This window comes from Danio rerio, chromosome 7, assembly GCF_052040795.2.
Source record: "Danio rerio strain M-AB ecotype USA chromosome 7, GRCz13ab, whole genome shotgun sequence".
Lineage (NCBI taxonomy): Eukaryota > Metazoa > Chordata > Actinopteri > Cypriniformes > Danionidae > Danio > Danio rerio.
In genome coordinates, this window is record NC_141027.1 from 24,007,602 (window position 1) to 24,028,610 (window position 21,009).

General features: G+C 35.7%; 2 protein-coding genes across 6 annotated transcripts in view; one reads left to right on the forward strand and one right to left on the reverse strand.

Moving 5' to 3' along the window:
- Nucleotides 1–13,298, reverse strand: part of si:dkey-183c6.8 — a 28,994-nt gene extending 15,696 nt beyond the window's left edge. For both annotated transcript variants that reach the window (XR_015495643.1, XM_087261005.1), the window contains exons 1-3: nucleotides 12,964–13,298; nucleotides 7,760–7,811; nucleotides 1,095–1,192 (exon numbers count right to left, since the gene is read on the reverse strand). Coding sequence is in view for 1 of the 2 variants with exons in the window: in XM_087261005.1 (XP_087117131.1) it covers nucleotides 1,095–1,192; nucleotides 7,760–7,811; nucleotides 12,964–13,006 (193 nt within the window). In the remaining variant the exon portion in view is untranslated. The remainder of the gene's footprint in view (nucleotides 1–1,094; nucleotides 1,193–7,759; nucleotides 7,812–12,963) is intronic.
- ccdc166 (coiled-coil domain containing 166) lies at nucleotides 12,673–20,474 on the forward strand. 4 transcript variants are annotated; one of them, XM_087261094.1, is made up of 7 exons: nucleotides 14,592–14,667; nucleotides 14,833–14,941; nucleotides 15,022–15,519; nucleotides 15,596–15,740; nucleotides 15,964–16,043; nucleotides 19,800–19,976; nucleotides 20,065–20,474. In XM_087261094.1, the coding sequence occupies exons 4-7, from the start codon at nucleotides 15,710–15,712 to the stop codon at nucleotides 20,317–20,319; spliced, it is 543 nt and encodes a 180-aa protein (XP_087117220.1). In that variant the 5' UTR covers nucleotides 14,592–14,667; nucleotides 14,833–14,941; nucleotides 15,022–15,519; nucleotides 15,596–15,709; the 3' UTR covers nucleotides 20,320–20,474. The 4 variants fall into 4 exon arrangements, with proteins under 4 accessions (XP_087117218.1, XP_087117221.1, XP_087117219.1 ...); XM_087261092.1 differs by lacking the exon at nucleotides 14,833–14,941 and having other exon boundaries at nucleotides 12,673–14,628; nucleotides 15,465–15,519; XM_087261095.1 differs by lacking the exon at nucleotides 14,833–14,941 and having other exon boundaries at nucleotides 13,005–14,700; nucleotides 15,346–15,519.
- Nucleotides 20,475–21,009: the final 535 nt, after the last annotated feature.

Below are 21,009 nucleotides of genomic sequence, written 5' to 3' on the forward strand. Positions count from 1 at the left end.
CAACACAGCCCAATCTCTCATACCTTCTGGTTCTTGTCTGCTTTTCAATATTTCCTGCTTCCTTAAGTCACTACCGTTTATGTTTGAAAAAGTTCAATTACAAAGTTTCTTTTAAAGAGAGACATTCTTTGTGACAGTAAATATTATATCTAAACTACTTCAAATGCCTTGATTGTAGTGACATTTTCTTCTGGTACACTTCACAATATCCAAAATGTAAATAATGTTCATCCAGAGAGGGTAAAGCCTGGCAGAATTGCATAAGTTGATTGTTGTCATTTTCAAGAAATGACTGTTCACAGATCTAAAATACAGCGACAGGTTCCTGCATATTTTGTCTGTGTGTAGACACTCAAAAAAACTATAGATCAGGAGTTCAAACTGACAAGATAATGCATATTTTTAGTTGCTTGTTCTGGAAGTAATCAAAGCATAAGATGTAAAGTCTCCGCCCACTTCTGGAAATGTGGAGCAGCTCATTCAGAATCAATCAGAATGTCTTGCTTTTATATAAGAGGTACTTACAGCATGGTATATTATTATTATAGTATATGGTTTATAGTATTATACGGGTATATTACCCATGAGGTAATTTGACTTGACAGAAATCTTTCTGAAGACACCAGAAGCATACATTAGGTCTTTTAATATATTAGATAAATTATGTTTATATAATTATGTTAAGTGCAGTTCTGATTGTTCACATTATGCTCTCTTATAATACAAACTGAAATAAACAGATTAAATAATCCATCCATATCTCTAAAAAAATATTGTGCATTTAGGTGTGCTTCTCACAGGTGAGTGGGCTTGGCAAACCACCCGTAGAAACACTCTTCTCTCTATTAAAAAAACACTCCTCCTTCTTACTCTAGCACTTAATTCTCTGAGCACTAGCAGTTCCTTTGTATAATCAGCACTTCTTGTGTGTATTGCCTCTTCTTGTTGAATTGCTGAATGACTACTCAATCTTAAGTCGCTTTGGACAAAAGCATCTGCTAAATTACTAAATGTAAATGTAAATAAACAGCTTGACCTAGTGTTCTTGCTCTAATAAAAAAAGCTATATATATTTACTGTATAAACCCCCATACCTTCTTCCTCTGCTGAATAAACCTCTCTCCACAGCAACCGGTGCTTCAGATCATCTTTAGGACCATACAGATATGTGTTCAAACCCCACATCTGCATCCTGAAAGGGAGAACAGATTTTACATTTGGTTTCAAGAAAAAAGAGAGCAACATACAGCAAAGGGAAAAGTGAGAGTGACATCCATTGATCATGCACTATTAATAATATAAGGGGTCACATTTCCTGCAGAGTCTGAGTTTAACAACAGCAGAGGGTCGATTTCTCTGCAGTGGAAAAAAAGTGAATGCTTCCTTTGTAAATTTCATTCTCCACTGTAAAAATATAAATAGGTGAATTGCACTGCAATATTTTCTGTTTATTGTTAGTATATTAAGTGTTCTGTTTATTGTTAGTATTACTTTCTCATTCATACTTGTATACAGCACCTTTAACAACATACAATGCAATACTTTCTCGCACGCATTTGTAAACAGCACCTTATAACTTTTTTCATATTCATTTTCGTGTTGTCACTTGTCACTTTATGTACACTGGAAGCTTCTGTAGCCAAAGCAAATTCCTTGTGTGTTTAAACACACTTGGCAATAAAACCGATTCTGATTCTAATAATCATTAAATGTCAATGGCAATATTCTCTTAACAAATATTTCAAGAGTGATATATGTAAGAATTTTAATTTGTAAGTGTGTGAACAGGTTGTAACAAACCTTAAAAATAAATCCTCCCTGACTTTCTAGGTGTCTGTAAAGGCCTGTGACTTGATTTCTGTGATATTGTTAGTGATATCGGTCACCCCAGATTAAAAGATTCTTCATTAATTAAATTCTACTTGAATTTAAAATCTGAATATGAAAATATGAAAAACAAACATTGCATTAAAAATGTTTTGAATCAAAATGTAGTTTTTCTCTGGAATTGTATTTGTTATTTGTTGCAGTAGAGAATGTGTTGGACTCCCACACTAAGCATTTGTTTTTAATCTTCGTCTATCTGGCAAAGAAATGTATACTTCTATTGTGGTCATCTCCTCAGGTAACCTCCTTTAAGATGTGGTTGTCTCAAGTATGTACGCAATTTCCATTCGAGAAACTCACCTTTGACATACATCAAAAGTCAGATGACTTTCGGCAGTTATGGACACCTTTTAGCACTGCATTAATAATTTCTCCTGATTTTTCAATTCTATGCTGTATATTTTAGCAAATAGCCTGACTGTATTACCCTGTTTACTTGTTTGTATATTTCCCCTTTTTCCCTACTGTATAGCTGAGAATGTATCTGTATGTGCTCATGTATTAAATTAACCGACGATTAATAAAAAAGAAAAAAATGTTTTGAATCTATACAATGAGTGAAGTACACATTTAGCAGTAACGATTTGGAGTAACGATTGATGACCAACTGAACTTCTCTGACCACATTTCTAGAACTGCTCGATCGTGCAGATTCGCACTCTATAACATCAGAAAGATCCGACCCTTCTTATCTGAACATGCAGCTCAACTCCTTGTTCAAAGTCTTGTTCTCTCCAAACTGGATTACTGCAACTCTCTACTAGCCGGGCTTCCAGCTAACTCTATCAAGCCTCTTCAGCTGCTCCAAAATGCAGCAGCGAGAGTGGTCTTCAATTAACCTAAAAGAGCACATGTCACTCCGCTGCTCATCCGTTTGCACTGGCTGCCAGTTGCTGCTCGCATCAAATTCAAAGCTCTGATGTTTGCCTACAAAGCGACTTCTGGCTTTGCTCCTTCTTATCTGCTCTCACTTCTGCAGATCTATGTGCCCTCCAGAAACTTGAAGAAGTTTCACTTTTGCGAACGCTCGCATTAAATCTGCCCAATTGGTGGAATGAACTCCCTAACTGCATCAGAACGGCAGAGTCACTCGCTGTTTTCAAGAAACGACTAAAAACTCAACTATTTAGTCTCCACTTCACTTCCTAATCTGTAATTGCCACTAGATATACCACTAATGGTACTCAAAAAAAAATTACTAATACTTTCCTTCTTAGACTTTACAGACCTAAAACTTGCCTATAGCACTTATTCATTGTTGCTCTTATAGTTGTGTAAATTGCTTCCTTGTCCTCATTTGTAAGTCGCTTTGGATAAAAGCGTCTGCTAAATGACTAAATGTAAATGTAGCAAATTTTCCTGTAAAAAATATAAAATATTTATACTTGGTAACCAACATGTCATAGAGGAGCTACATTTTTACGTTTAAATTCTGTATAATTTACATTTAGCCTGTAAATTTGTCACAATTATTTTAAATATATAATTTAATTTTAGTTCAAACAATTTAAAGCCAGTTATTACATAAAATGCAAGACGAAGGAATGATACCGCAATCGTGAGGGTTTGTCATTCTTAGTTCACAATAAATAAACTACTCTGATATGTATTATTAATAAATGTATTTTCTAAACAGTCAAAAACTAAACTATGGTTGTTATAAAATCCCTCAATTTCAGGAATGATCTGTAAGATGCCTGTTTCAAAGAACTGAGAGGGATTCTTTCACATTAATGTTTTAATGAAGATCTGAGCCTATAACTAGAAATGCGGCATAACATCTTTGCCAAACATAGACTATTCTGTCAGCGTGTGTGCGAAAGAGAGAGAGAGTCCTCTCCTGAGAAAAGCACACTCCCTAAATAGATTGAGGCTGAGTTAGTGCTTATATAAAATATTAAAGAACATCCCCAAAGGTTAACCTCTAACAAGCCTGTGCTTACACTCACACTCACACACACATGGACACACAACAAAGCTAATTTTGGGTTTCTCCCTCGCCAACCTATTTAAAATGCTAATGAGCAGATAGAATCTCTCATTTTCACCCTCTTCTTTCACCACCTCCATTTTCTCCTCCTTCTTTCCCTTCATCCACTGCATCAGCACAATCACTCCACTCTCAGTCAAGCGTGTAAAAGTTCTCATCCCCCTACTTTCGCCTCCACTATTACTCTTTTCATCCTAGGCTGAGTTTGAACCAGTGCCTCTATCGCTTAAGAGAGAGAGAGAGAGAGAGAGTGTGTGTGTGTGTGTATGTGCAATCTTTCTCTTCCCTTCTTTCTTCCTGTGCAGATGGATTCATACGCACTAATTTTTGTCACTGATCAGAACAACACACACAAATATATGCACAAGGTCCTGTTTAAACGATTTAGTACATTTAATGGAACTGTCGCATGCCCTGTTGTACCCCGTCTCACATCCCTTAGTCATATCATGGGCTCTAGACCACCTAAATTGGGACATATCAAAGAATTTTACAACCAAGACACAACAACACGAATGAGCCCAAGAAAAGACCAAAGCATAGCTGTATGAATACAAATACAGTTGATACTGAGACAAAGACCTTGACAAAATGGACTCGTTTCAAGTAATATAACTATGCTGTATAGATTTTCTGAGATCCATTGTATTTTGTAATTGTAAACTTGACAGATTTGAGCATCACATACAAATGAATGAATAATTCTGGAATATTTTACAAATAGTAAGCCATTATTTCATGGTTTCATGTAGAAATACACCTTTTAATTCTAAAAAAAATGTTGGAGTTTACATGTTCGTGGGGGTTTCGTCTGGGTGCTCTGGTTTCCACACAATTCAAAGACATGCAGTGTATAGGTGAATTGATTGTATGGGTGTTTTCTATGGTTTGGTTGCATCTGGATTGGCATCTGCCGCATAAAACATATGCCAGAATAATTGGCGGTTCATTTCGCTGTGCTGACCCCTGCTAAACTAGATACCAAGCTAAACTAGGGACTAAGCTGAAGGATAGTGAGTGAGCGAGTGGTTTCTTAAGTATGACTATAACTATTATGAATATGTTCTTAAGATTCATTTTTGCCAGGGGTGCCCAAACGTTTTCCTATAAAGGGACAAAAACCAAACTTCATCGTGGCTAGTGGACCGAAGGTAAATATAGTTGCCATGGCTAATTTCCTAATTTACTTAAAATATAAAAAAATAACTAGAAAATTCTGCTTATATGAACTAATAAAGCATATGTATTTTTAACATTATATTGTCATGGTTTATGGGTCTGTGTGTTCTTCCTGTATTTTATGAAGTATGTGTTGTGGTGTGTGTGCGTGGGTGAGTGTGTCTGTTTACCTTTTCATGGTAGCGTGTATACCGATCAGCTTACCTAATCATAGAGTTCCAGCTGATGTCTGTTTTGTGGGCTGTTTAACAGTCTGTGTTTCACTGCTTATTATTTTCATGTTCCTGTCTGAGTAATGTCCAGGTTTTCTGGACTTGTGGAAGCTCTCTGTTCTGGACATTCTGCTAGTCTCTTTATCCTTTTGAGCACTTTAAGACTTATATTCACTGTTGCACTTCATTAAACTGTCCTTCACTCGTTAGATTCTCCCTTTTTCTTACGTGACATATATTCATTCATTAATTTTTTTTTCAGCTTAGTCCCTTTATTACGTGACATATATAATGAACTTATTTTAGTATAAACAAAGACAATTTAATAATAACAGAATGGAGTTGGCTATTTTTGCCTTGATTTGCTCAACGATGACGACGTGTTCTGCATAGTCCTTCGGTCGAATGACATTTACATTTGAACATTTAATTGAAACATTTCATTTCAGTTTGCTTTTTTTGTAGCTAAGCAATAAAACAAACAAACAAAAAAGATTACGTCAAAATAAAAATGGCGATCTCTGCTTAAGGCATTCGTCCCAAACCTCTCCCCATCATTCTCAATTTCTTCTTAGATGAGACTGAGGGCCAAATCAAAGATTACAAAGGGCCAACTTTGGCCCACAGGCCCTACTTTGAGCATCTCTGATTTATGGCTAAAAAACCCACTTCGAATTTTTGCTTACCCCAAAATGTACTGATCATCCACTTATTTCTTCCACTTTCCTCTGTTAAACAAAAGTGAACATATACTGAAGAATGTTGAAAAACAAATAACGCTATACTGACTTCCATATTATTTTTGGTCCTACAATGAATGTCAATGGCCATTTTTTTCCAACATTCTTCAGTATATCTTGTCTTGTGTTCAGCAGAAGAAAGACTTTATAAAAGGTTAGAACCACTTTAATGTAAGTAAATGTAGAGGAAATTTTCATATTTTGGGTGAACTATCCCTTGTATAACAGACGCTGCACTAAGCTTAAGGCAGGAGCACTTGGGTTTTGCAGATCAAGTAGGGATCTGCCAGTCCAGTGTGAGTTTGTTCATTAGTGCTGCAGATGAGAGAGAAAAACTGCTTCATGACTAAAGGAAAGCAGAGACTCAACACAGCACAGGAGCGTTCGGTATACCTGATTTAGGTGGTGGTTTGTTGGTATCACCAGGCTTCTTTACAATGATAAGACTTGTTTAATTAACTCCAACAACTGATTACCAGCTAGATTAGCACTATACTAGCCTGCAGCATAAAAATAGGATTCTTTACAGCACAGATGCAATTACCCTGTTTCCTATTGTTTCTCTTTCTATCCTTTAACCACTGTTGAACATTTAAATAAATCTCAATAAATATGCACAAAACATTATCTCGTTAGCTATTATTCATAATTTGTAGTTATAAAGAAATTACAATATATCAAATAACAATATTGTTTATGACAAATTTTAATATTATTTGGAGTGTTATTATATATAATTACAAATCCAATAACATAAGAAAGAAAGAGCTGATCCCAAGAAATTCATTTATTCATTAATTTTCCACAGCGGAATAAACAGCCAACTATCACAAGAAATTAATCAATGCTAATATATCAAATACTCCTAATTCTTCTTCTTTTTCCACCTCATCTTCTTCCTATTATTGTTATTATTATTATTATTACTATTATTATTATTACTATTATTTAGTAATAGTAGTATTAGTATATTATATCGAATAACAAGGGACTAGAAGCCAGCATAATTAATATATTTCATTTTAGGGGGAAACAAATATATTAGAATATTAGAAATTATGAATTTTTTTATTAAAATTTTATTATGAACATAATTAGTAGTAAATATATTAAATAATATAAGATAATGTCAATCACAAGCAAATAATACAAATTGATATTGCAAGAAAATTATCAAATTAAAATAATAATAATTAATATGTAATTAATAATAATGATTAAATGTCATTATTATTATTACTATTACTGTTAATATTATTATTAAACCATGTATAATGACTACTATTTAAATATCTCATATTTATATATTATTATTCCTATTACAATTATTATTATTAAAATATCATCTTCTTATTTCTGTTTATTCCTCTCTATTTCCACTTTACCAGAGTTCTGCTTCAAAGCTACGATAGAAAGTAGACTTGCTCCTTGCCACTGCTTTCATCACGGCTAATGTATGAAGACGTGTGAAACTGTGGCTCAATGGAGTCATGCTGGCACCAGTGTCCAGTCATTAGTCAGAAAAAGCCATTTGTCTCTCTGCCCACACTCTTTTACACCTCTGCAACGCACCAGCTGCTCTGCGCTACCCCCCGGACAGCCTCACATCGCCAGCACAATCCTAATCACCGTCCTATATGACATTACACAACAACACAAATAACATGCATCCAGTGTTCTTCCAATAACTCAAGTGCATACAAAAAGCAATCCTCATTCCATTCAAAAGTGTGTTCAGATCCAATACTCACCACTGAAATAGTACCTTCCTTTGTTCCATTGACCAGGGTCGCCCATAGAAACCTAAGAAGTAAAATACACAAAACCATCACATATACAAAATATGCAGACAAAAACAAATACTTCAATTATTTTTTCTGCGTTTTTACACAAGGCAGCATTTCATAACTGCCCCAAAGCTTTTAGTATTTCTGTTTTTCTCCACCTCCTCCTCACTACAACCCACTCAAACAGACACATTTTGGGCAGACTCCGAATTTTGGGCCCATACATACAGTACCATTCTGTGCCTGTTATATAATAATGGCCATGGCAGGGTTTAACGCTAAGTATTTTTTCTACTTGCCCAGTCAACATTTTCACTGGCCCCATCAAACAAAAAAAATATAGCTATTTCTTAGCCTCATATTTTAAATAATGTTACAAAAATAACATCTGTAAAACTAGAATTTAAATATTTTAAAAATGTTAAATGATTATATAATGTATTTTTGAATATGAATTCAAATGTTATGCATACAAAAAGATGGAAGTATGGAAAATGTGCACGTATTTTATTGCAGTTCTAAATTATTTAACAAAAGGTGGCTGACTTCCCGAACTGAAGCCCTTCATTTTTTTGTTGTGTAGTATCCAGAGTGCGAATTAGACATTGACGATCAGGAGTGTTAACTTTTTTTGTGTAGGCTACAGTAGTTTGGTAATACATGCTTCAGTGTATCAAATTTATGAATGTATTTAAATTACATCTCATATTTTAATAAAATGTATAAGTTTTTAGTGTTTTGAGGTATATTTAGTTACTATTTTAGATGTTACTGTAGGTCAAACTATATAAATTATGTCTATTTGTTCTTCTTTTTAGGCTACATGAAGATATAAACACCTATTTTACAAGAAACGAGTTTTGTGAATACTTAAGATGTCTATCGGTGCTCTAGAACTGCCAGTTTTAGAATGTTGAATATTTTTTTCTAGCATTGATTGGTGCGATTACGCATTCACAATGGTATGACCGTTATAGAGGGGTCAAATGTATATTTATGTTATATATTTTAATTATTAATATTTAATATATAGATCAGAGAAAGCAATTTAAAGGGCTGACCCCCACATAAATCTTGTTTTGATGTCCTTCAGGGCGGACCAAGCGTTAATTGGGGGGAGGTGGTCTCTTTCTGTCTGAGTGGCCGTTTTTGGTGAGAATTAGCTGGAAATGGAAAAATATTTTTAAAGAAAGCACACAGTCTTTGCTGAAGCACTTGACATACAGTTGAAATCAGAATCATTAGCCCCCCTGAATTATTAGCCTCCTGTTTAATTTTTTCCCCAATTTCTGTTTAACAGGGAGAAGATTTTTTTTCAACACATTTCTAAACATATTAGTTTTAATAACTCATTTCTAATAACTGATTTATTTTATCTTTGCCATGATGACAGTAAATAATATTAGACTAAATATTTTTCAAGACACTTCTATACAGCTTAAAGTGACATTTAAAGGCTTAATTAGGTTAATTAGGTCAACTAGGTAGGTTAGGGTAATTAGGCAAGTTATTGTATAACGATGGTTTGTTCTGTAGACTATCATAAAAATATATAGCTTAAAGGGGCTTATAATTTTGTCCTAAAAATGGCTTTAAAAAAATTAAGAACTGCTTTTATTTTAACCATAATAAAACAAATAAGACTTTATGCAGACGAAAAAATATTATCAGTGCATACAGTGCATACTGTGATTATCAGTACATACTGTGAAAATGTCCTTGCTCTGTTAAACATCATTTGAGAATTATTTAAAAAAGAAAAATTAATTCAAAGAGGATCCAATAATTCTGACTTTAACTGTGTTTGTTTATCCAGAAACATTATATTTTGAATTATTGGGTTAAGTTTGAACAAAATAAAATGTATGTAGTTCCTGACATAAAAAAGTATTTAACTAATTTAACATTAAAATAAGTAAATCCAGGTTACAAGCCATCTGTTTATATATATATAGTCAAATATTTTCTAAATCATGTTTAAAAGAGCAAGGAAACTTTCACAGTATGTCTGTGTGCTTTTTATTTCTGGAGAAAGTGTTATTTGTTTTTTTTAGCTAGAATAAAAGCAGTTTTCGATTTTTTTAAACCATTTAAAGTCAATATTATTAGCCTTATATTTTCGATAGTCTACAAAACAAAGCATCGTTATAACTTGCTTAATTACCCCATCTTGCCTAATTATCCTGATTAAGCCTTTAAATGTCACTTTAAGCTGTATAGAAGAGTCTCGAAAAATATCTAGTAAAATATTATTTACAGTAATCATGGCAAAGATAAAATATTTCAGTTATTAGAAATGAGTTATTAAAACTATTATGTTTAGAAATTTGTTGAACAAATCATCTCTCTGCTAAACAGAAACTGTGGAAAATATACAGGGAGGATAACAATTCAGGAGAGCTATTAATTCTGATTTCAACTACATATTTACAATGTGCACCCAGTCATTCATTCATTCATTCATCTTTTTTTTGGCTTGGTCCCTTTATTAATCAGGGGTCGCAACAGCGGAATGAACCGCCAACATATCCAACATATTTTTTTACGCAGTAAATGCCCTTCTAGCTGCAACCCAACACTGGAACATATCTACACACTCTTGCACACACTCTCATACACTACGCTCATACACTACACTAGCTTATTCAATCCACCTGTACTGCATGTCTTTGGACTGTGGGGGGAAACCGGAGCATCCGGAAAAAACCCACCCAATCTTTCAATCAGCTCAAACGAACATGTACTGAAAGTTCAAAAATAAATTCATAAGACACATCTAATTTATTTTTATATTAAATTCCACAAACGTTATACTGTAGAGTGTTACAGAGGGTGTTCGGAACCACACATCATTATGCTGTTGTAGAATTCTAGGATCAGATTTTGCTGCATTATGGGTAAGACAGTGGTTGGTTATCATTTATTATTCATGCCGACTGCATGGGAAGGGAAAACAAACCACGCATATATCACTGCTGATTTGCTTCAGTAATTATCAATATGACATGATTGGCACTATTGGTATGTCAATAATGAGTGTTGTTTTTTAATATGCCACTGTAGACTTTAATGTATGTTTGACAGTAATCTCTCGCAAGCTGCTGTACAGAATCATGTTGCATTTCTGCACAGTTTCTGCTATTATGCACAACTGTTGTAAAAATAAAGCTGACTCAATGCAAGATGATTTCAACAGGAGAATAAACAATCACTTAATAACCTCAGAGTTCACAACATGTTGGTCTTGCAAAGGATTATTAAAAGTTATCTTTATAAATCTATTTCTCTATGCCTCTATGAGGATACTGTGTGTCTGTACAGTAGATTAGGGGTGTAACGGATCATTTCTACCAACTGCAACATTTATAACAACTGCAAAATATAATTATGATGGAAAAAGTTGTGGTGGCACCTAAATGCTTTCTTAGGTTATTAAAGGTGTTTTCTGTCACTGTTTAGCCTGCATTAATGCATTCAGTTTAAGCTGCACAATTAAGCATCAAAAGATTGTGATCTCAATTCAAAATAGAAATAATAAATCATAATGATCTGCATATGTTTATTAATCCTTTGAAGCGCTGCATTCAAATCTGCTTTTGATCAAGAGAGATTCAATTTTTACACTTTTTCAGTTAGTTACAAACAATTACATAACTCAGAAGTACTAGGGTAACAGTTTATAGTTCAGATATAAACACTGATGTTTATAGGAAAAATTATCACTGTTTAATGGAACTTGACGCTGGTGAATGTTGTAGCAATTACACTGTTTAAACAATAGATGGCGACAAACAACCATAATAATTATGTCACTGAATAGGTTTTCAAAAATGATCCACCTATAATGAAACATGAAGTTTTATGTGTGAAATGTAGAATCGTTAATTGAAAAAATATATAATATGTTAAACAAGACGTTAGATTTCTATATTTAGCATTATCAGCAGAAGTAGCACAGATCATTTTTTGTATTGAATATTTTCCTTTTTTCAACTGGTTCCTTCTTGATTTTTATTTTTATTAAAATTACAGGTTCTAAGTTCTGCTTGTTAAAACCAATGGTTTTTACAGTTATATTTTTGTATAAATGGAAACCAAATGATATTTGTCTCCTCCCTTTTCTGCTGATCCAAAAAATGGTCCGATCCATGACCCAAAAACCGTAGAGTGATCCCAACTGTGAGATTTGTGATCCGTTACACCACTAATGTAGATAACGGTGGATATAATATGCATACTAAGATATTTGCTACACTGTAAAGAAAAATGCTCTTGAGTTCCACACAATTCATATATTGTCCCAACACAAATTGGGTAAGTTAACGTACATATTTAACAAATTTAAGTGGATTAAACATAAAAAATTAGATGTCCCAACAAAATCTTAATAATTGTGTTGTTTCAGCTAATTTAAAATAAGTAGTTTGAACAAGCAATTTTTTTAGTGTATTAAATGTATTAAAATGTAAATTAGCATTTATATTGAGTAGTATATATCAATAGCCATATGTTTCCTCGTCCCAACCACTTTCTTGCAATGGTCCTGATAGTCGAATATTCAGCCCAGTGTGGTCCTAAAGTTTCCAGCTGCACAACAGAAGTGGGTCAGTGAGAAAAAGCTACTGGAATCCAACAGGGTGACATTTCCAGTGGAGAACATACACAAATCGCCCATCGAGCCAATAATGTGATGCTGAGCTATAAACAAGAGTAAGGCCAATTAAGAGATGTGCACAAACACATGTGTGTGTGTGTGTGTGTGTGTGTGTGTGTGTGTGTGTGTGTGTGTGTGTGTGTGTGTGTGTGTTATAGTTTCTAGCCAGCTGCTTCCAATCACACACCAGTATAAATATGGAAATAAATACCCAGGATGCTCCACGGTGGCTAAGATGAACTGCCCTACTAGCCCATAAATGAAAAATGGGTTATATTAAAGGGTAATTTTAGGAGTCACTGCAGCGTGGTGTGTATGCGTTAAAATAATATTGTGTAGTAAATAAACGTTTCGAATACGCATAGTCGTAGCAATAACAGGCATCCCAAACTGCCACACCGCCAGAAGCACACAATTTAACACAATTTAACACACAATTTAATCACATTTATTTGGTCTAATTTGTGGCACTCATCCAAGCATTCAAATTAAAGATGTGTACTCGTAAACTTACCCTCCACAACCCCGCATAAGAACTCGTGTCGTCCCTCCATCATCGCTGTGATTGTCTGTCGGGATGCGGATGCTTCAGCTTCTCCGCGGCTCCTTCATCCGGATTCCGGACTGACTGAAGTCTTCAGCCCCGGCTCCTCTTCTCCGGCAGCCGCAGAGCACGTGAACTGAAGCCGCAACCCATGAAGACAGAGAAGAATGGCGTTTATTATTGCGGTTATGTAATATTTTTTAATTGTCAAACATGGGCAAACTATATACGGTGGACGCTTCTTGTGTAATCAGCCCTGTTCTGCCTTCTCCTGTCTGTTCGCTCAATACACTGTACGCAATGTTGCCAGATCTCACAGCAATTTCCTTCCAATAAGGGTTTGGTAATGAAATAAATAATACTAGTGAATAAACTAAAATTAAAAAGTAACAATTTAATTTCCATTGAATTGTTTTAAAAACACTGATTACATAAAAAGTTGTTTTTTTACATAAAATTGAGTTTTTTACAGCAAAATGCAGTTTTAAATAATTATATAATTTTACTGTTTTGCAGTACTCATTAATTCATTCATTCATTTTCTTTTCGACTTAGTCCTTTATTAATCTTGGGTCACCATAGCCGAATGAACTGCCAACTTTTAAAGTATATGTTTCACGCAACGGATACCCTTCCAGCTGCAACCCATCACTGGAAAACATCCATACACACTCATTCACACACATACACTATGGACAATTTAGCTTACCCAATTCACCTATACCGCATGTCTTTGAACTTGTTGTGGAAACTGGAGCACCTGGAGGAAACCCACACGAGTTTTACAGTAGCTATCAAGCCCAATTATTAACTAAATGTCCTGCTATGTAGATAGAGGCATTAATCCAAGAATATTTTTTCATAGTAATGATATCTTTAAGTTATTTTTTTGAAAGGTTAGCTGTAATAATGCATGTTCTAATCAACAATGATAACTTAAAAGACAATGAAAATTACATCAGACAGTGCCTTCAAGTGGTAACCAACATCTGTAGATTTACATGATCTCTTTAGTTGGGTTAATTCCATTATTTATTAGTGCTATATCATTGTTCGACTAGAAATTTCCATCAATTTTCCTCTTTGTCATTATCAGAATTAATCTTATTTTTAACACAAGTAGGCTAATTTCTTTAAATCTGTGAGACCTTTTATTTGTTAGCAGCTAATAAGGTGACTAGCAAAGTAAACAGTAACAAACCTATTAGCATGATTATGAAAAACGAAGACAAACAGATATATTGTTCAAAAAAAAAGTCAAATAAAATCTCCATCCTTCGATATTTATAAGAGACATAATGCAAAAAAAATACTCCAAGTAGCTTAACTTATAATAGAAGGACTTGGCAACATACCTTGCCCCACCTAGCGGCTAGCGTGTGAAATATCAACACACGGCACAAACATGAAACGCTGTTCTTTTCACAGTCGATTTTTCCCAAATAAATTAAACTGAATTCCGATCAAATTGGTCTTAATAAATGTTTATACGTCTAACATTTTAGTTTTAGATATTATTAAAAAAAAACCAACGCTTATAAGTCTGTTTAGCTTTAACAGCAAACCCTTATTTGTGGTTGTCTTGGTTACTTGGTTACAGGAGCTATGCACACTGAAGATGAGAGTTCAACAACTGTATCCTTTGCACGGACAAAAATAACTCTTCATAACCTGGTCAGGAAAGTGTGTTTTGGTTGTTTTAAAGACGTTTAGTGCACTTGTCATCTAGTCAAGCTCGGGACCTGATGATCTGATGACAGACCACTTTATTCATTCATTCATTCATTTATTCATTCATTCTTCATTCATTCATTCATTCATTCATTCATTTTTCTTCAGATTAGTTCCTTTATTCATCAAGGGCCGCCACAGCGGTATGAACCACCAACGTATCCAGCATAAGTTTTATTTTGCCCTTCCAGCTGCAACCCAGTACTGGAAAACATCCGTATGCACTTATTCACACACATACACTATGGTCAGTTTAGTTCATGCAATTCACCTAAACCGCATGTCTTTGAACTGTAGGGAAAACGGGAGCGCCCGGAGGAAACCCACATAAACATGGGGAAAACATGCAAACTCCACACAGAAATGCCAACTGACCCAGTCAGGACTCAAACCAGCGGCCTTCTTGCTGTTTTGCTAACCACTCTTGCTAACCACTGAGGCACTGTGTCACCCAGACCACTTTATAGTGGAATTTTTTTTTTTTTTTTTTTTTTTTTTCACTACAAATACCATGGTTAAACTATGGTTAGTGAAGTCTGTCGAAATCTTTGTACTTGATGACTATTTTGGGCCGTTCTTAAACATTTCACAGAGAGTCCAAATTTAGCCTTGCTTGTTTAGACATCTATTGGACTTTTTTTAAACACAAAACAATGCTGGCTGGATATTTAAATGACAATAACTGTTTTTTTACACATGTTTTGACATCAAGTGTTTGACAATTTAACACAATTAACTAGACGAAAAGAAAATGACTTTCTTCAGAATGAGGCTGCCCAGACTCATGTGGAAAGTGTAAGTTCTTACAAAGGAATGAATGATTGAATGTAGACATGAATAAATACATATTTTATCTCTCTACGCTGGACAGGAAGAGTACATCTCATATCTCGCCAAGAGAGCAGAGAAGAGACAGAATGCAATAGGGTCTTTGAGTGATCAGAGTCATCGGGAACTTGAGAAGCTGCTGAGACAGAGACAGAGCATGCAGGAAAATCACGAGGAGCAGGCCAGCGGTGAGAAAAGTTTGTATGTATGGGTATGAGAAATTAAGAATAAAAACGCGAGATTTATGTAAATGACAGAAAAAAATTGTTTGTTATAACTTATATCTTTGCATTAATTTAAATTTTACGATAGGTAAATACTCACTACAGGTAGTATTAGGTAAAACTTGATTAGATACTATCGAATTAACAAAAATATTGTACTTAAAATGTGTGTTGTTGGAGTTTTCAGAACTACGGAAGGAGATCCTGCGCATGGAACATCAGCTGGCCAAGCTAAATATGGAAATTGCAGACCTGGAAGACATCAAGGTAGTCAATTAGTTTTTAAAAATTCTATTAAAAAGCTAATTAAACTATTCAAGTGTGTAATAGGTTTTTGTGTTAATTGTATTCGTAGAGGAGCTTTTTTGTGCCAAACGTAAAATGATGGGCTCTTCAAATCAGGAACAGTAACTTTGGAGATATGTGTGAAGATGAAGTTTTAAAAATAAACACACAGATATCACAGTTGAAGTCTGAATTATTAGCCCTCGTGAATTATTAGGCCCCCTGTATATTTTTTCCCAAATTTCTTTAACATAATAGTTGAAATAGCGCATTTCTAGTAACTGATTTCTTTTATCTTTGCCATGACGACAGTACATAATGTTTTACTAGATTTTTTTCTTTTAAGATTTCAGTAATTAAGTGCAATTAAAAGGCTTAACTACACTTTATTTGGAACGCCTAGAACCGGGTTGAACCCCCTTTTGCCTTTAGAACTGCCTTAATCCTTCATGGCATAGATTCAACAAGGTACTGGAAATATTCCTCAGATATTTTGGTCCATATTGACATCATAGCATCACACAGTTGCTGCAGATTTGTTGGCTGCACATCCATGATGTTAATCTCCTGTTCCACCACATCCCAATGGTGCTCTATTAAATTGAGATCTGGTGACTGTGGAGGCCATTTAAGTACAGTGAATTCATGATCATGTTAAAGAAACCAGTCAGAGATGATTCATTTTGGTGAGCCTGTGCGATATGTAGCCTCAGTTTCCTGTGCTTAGCTGCACACAGTGTGGTCTTCTGCTGCTGTAGCCCATCCGTCTTAAGGTTCAGCATGTGCGTTCAGAGATGCTCTTCTGCATAACTCAGTTTTGAAGAACAAATGTTTATTTGAGTTACCGTTGCCTTTCTATCAGCTCGAACCAGTTTGGGCATTCTTCTCTGACCTCTGGCATTGACAAGGCATTTGTAGCCACAAAACTGCCGCTCTCAGGATATTTTCTCTCTTTCGGACCATTCACTGTAAACCCTAGAAATGGTTGTGCGTGAACATCCCAGTAGATCAGCAGATTCTGAAAAGACCAGCCTGTCTGGCACTAACAACTATGCCACATTCAAAGTCACTTTAATCACCTTTCTTCCTCATTCTGCTGCTGGGTCTGAACTGCAGCAGATCGTCTTGACCATGTCTACATGCCTAAATGCATTGAGTTGCTGCCATGTAATTGGCTGATTAAAATTTGCGTTCATGAGCAGTTGGACAAGTGTAACTAATAAAGTGGCAGATGAGTGTAGGTTTATTAGGTTAACTAGGCAAGTTGGGGTATTTAGGCAAGTCAGTGTATAATAATGGTTTGTTTTGTAGACAATTGAAGAAATTATTGCTTAAGCAGTCTAATAATATTGACCTTAAAATGTTTTTTTTTTAATATATATATAAACTGCTTTTATTCTAGCCTAAATAAAACAAATAAGACTTTTCCAGAAGAAATAAACATTATAGGAAATATTGTGAAAAAATGCCTCTGTTAAAGAGCCCATATTATGGGTTTTTGAAAATTCCCCTCCATGTAGTGTGTAACACAGCTCTAAGTGAAGTGAAGTATCCAGCTAAGGCTTAAATCTGTAAGAATACGGTGTTTAAAACGGTTGATTCATCTATAAAAGAGTCGATTCATAGTGCTTCAAACGAGTCGCCTTGATACCGATTCATTAGGTGTTCCGCCATGACGTACGAACGAAACCAAGTTATTCACGTGCACGCGCAAACCCGGGAGATTTCAAACCTGAGGCCCCGCCCTCTGACGCAGAAACCCAGACACACACACACACACCCACAAACACACGCACACCCACAAACACACGCACACAAACATGCCGGTCGATTGAAGTCACACTGCAGATGGATATTATATTGAGTCTCTACCCAAAGATGAAACATCAGCATTATAACCAAGCAGTTGAAAACTTCTGGAAGCTACATGCTACAAAGAATACTTCATCTGAGTTTGTTAAAGGAAGGATCAGTAAAGAGTAACTGATAGACGTCAGGATGGGTTTCTTCCATTTCTCAAGTGTAAGTACGTGCGGTTAAAGTTGTTGCCTCGTTTACTCTAGCTTGCAAATGTATTTAGTTGTGATTTGTTACTTGTAACCGCGTGTACTGTATCAGGTTAACTGGATATATTCTCTTATCGCGTGCAAAGTCACGTTAAAAACGCGACGCGTGCTGCTTTGTTTATGGAGCTCCGTGCTAGAGTTCTGCTCCCGCGATTTATTCGGAAATTTATTCCCGCGGCGCAGAAATCTGGCGCGGGGACAGCCGCGGGAATAAATTTCCGAATAAATCGCGGGAGCGGTCGGTAACGGGTTTAATTTGGGACGGGAGCGGGCTGTCTAGCAATATCACGGATATTGCTATGCGAATTAGAAAGAGAGAGTCTGCTTGGTGCTTGTGTGTGTGTTAGTGCGCACGCGCGCGTATGAGAGAGAGAGAAAGAGAGAGAGAGAGAGAGCGAACGAGCTTTGTGCTGTGTGTGTGTGTGTTTATACAGACAGCTTGGCTGTCTGGACTGTATACTGGGTGATTTTTGGTTGTGTTCTCCTCCGCTCTAGCGGGATCGGGCGCGGCGGGCAGAAAACGGAGCGGGTTCTCAGGCTAAAACCTGGCGGGTGCGGGCGGAAGCGGGAGCGTTGTCATCCGGAGGTGTGTGTGTGTTTTTGTGTGTGTGTGGTATGGCGAGTACACGACTGTCTCCTTCGTTCGGTTATCTGTGGCACTATCCACTCGCCATAGTGTGGCAGCAAAAATCCACGCCTACACTATCGAGCGTGTATGAACTGTGATTACTTTTTAAATTGCTGATTAGCTATTGGCCATTTCCCTCTCTGACTGAAGGCAGTCGACCAATCGCGACAGACTGTCATCGGTCCAATCAGCGCAGATTAGCTCCGCGCTAAGGAGGGGTTTGGGAACAAATGAATCACTGGACGATTCATACAGGAGTCGCTGGGATAATTAGGTAAAAATAAATGCAGATTATAAGACCATGAAAGTGTTTTTTGACCTTGCATGCATATTAGAATGTTGTTGGAGACCCTTACAACCAAGATATGACCCTATTTCATGTATAATATGGGCTCTTTAAACATAATTTGGGAAAAATTTAAAAAAGAAAAAAAAATCACAGGACGGCTAATAATTCTGACTTCAAATATGCTTGAGCGATGTACTTTCCTCCATATACTCAACAATTAAAACTTTTCTGATTTTGTTTTTAATGTGCACATTTTGTAAAGCTGCTTTAGATTGATGATGATAATGATGATGATGATGTCAATTATGGTTTATATTATTTTTGTGTGTTTCTATGTTTTGTGATATGTATTTTTTGTAACTCCATCCTATGCTGCCTGACCTGTCTTGACCAGGACTCCCTAGTAGAAGCGATATTGTATCTCAATGGGACATTCCTAGTTAAATAATTCAATACATGAATAATTAAATTAATGAATGATAATTATTGTGAAAGCACTATTTTAAAAAACTTGAATTCAATTTAATAATGATGACTATGGCTCAGTGCCTCAACATCATTCACATTTTTCAGCTGATGAATGACTAAAAACTGACAGCCAATCATAATTAATCCTGCTTTGCACATTTAAATAGGCTGATGATAAAACTTTTTAAAAAAGAACGACATTGTGCAATAGATGCTACGATAATTATCGTTACAGTTGCTGTTGTTGTAAATGGCCCTATTTATACCTGCATGTGTGTGTTTTGTAGACTCTACAACAGCAGCAGTCGTGTCGTATTGCAGAGCTGGAAAGAGAAGTGGCTGCCATGCAGGGTCATCATTCAAAGACTCTGCTGGCTCTCAGGGATGACTTCAAAAAAGAGAAGGAGAAATATGAGAAAATGGCAAAGGAAAAAGTGCGAGCTTTCACTCTTTCCATCACGAAGGTATGAGAGTGAGTAAATAAATCAACATGGCTGAACTGTCACATTACTGTTGGCATGACTAGGTCAACTGTTTCTCCCATTTACCTAGATGGCAAAACACACTCTGATGTCTTATTCGAAAGAGGTGCTTGAGCAGAACAAATGTTTACGAATGGAGTTAGAAAACCTGGCTCAGAGATTACACGCCCTACAAAGACAGCAGAAATCTCTTGAGAGCCATCAACGGCAGCTTCTGCAGGAGAGAGAGTATGTGCTGAAGCTCCATGCTCAACGTGTTTCCCAGTGCTCAAAATACACACCAGTGGGTTTAATTGACAAACAAGAAGAGAACCCCAAACAATAATCCTTCAGTTACAACACATGATTTAATAGTAGATGACTTTCAGCAAACATATGAAAACTATTAAGAGTTTATGAGATTAAATAAGAAGTATTTGATGAAAGAATACTTTTTGACATTTTACATTGGAATAAATAAGCAATTTATTCAAAACATAATTGATTTAAAACATTGATTACACTGCTGATTTATATTAGCTTATGTTCAGGAGTTCACACTTAAATTGATAATAAATCTTGTTTGGCATGCTGTCCCGAGAAAGAGCCCTAAGCTCATAAGATCCTCGAGCCTGGGGCTCCCTCCGGTTTGCAGGGCAAAAGGGAGTTTGAGCTCAGGTAGGTTTCGAGAACTCCGCCCTTATTTAGAGGTGATGACAGATTATAATTTGCCTTTATAGAGATATACTGCTGTTTAAGAGCTCTAATTCTAATTACAGTGCTAATTTAGATTGATAAATTTACTTATGACACATGTTTTTGGACTGTAGGAGGAAACCATAGATACAGAACCCCTCATGAGCACAGGGAAAACATGTAAACTCCGCACAGAAACGACAAGTGGCCTGTTAAGATTTCACGCGTATTGGCCTGCTGTGAGCTTACATAGTAACAAACCTTTGGTTGGTTTTTTTCTGCTGTAAATGGTTAGTAGATTTGAAGAATTGTCCCAGATTACCCTATATGTCCCATGCTA

Coding starts and splice junctions, on each gene's coding strand:
- ccdc166 (XM_087261092.1), top strand. Junction 15,520..15,595: donor CCCAGACTCATGTGGAAAGT/GTAAGTTCTTAC, acceptor TACGCTGGACAG/GAAGAGTACATCTCATATCT. Junction 16,044..19,799: donor CAGACCTGGAAGACATCAAG/GTAGTCAATTAG, acceptor TGTGTTTTGTAG/ACTCTACAACAGCAGCAGTC.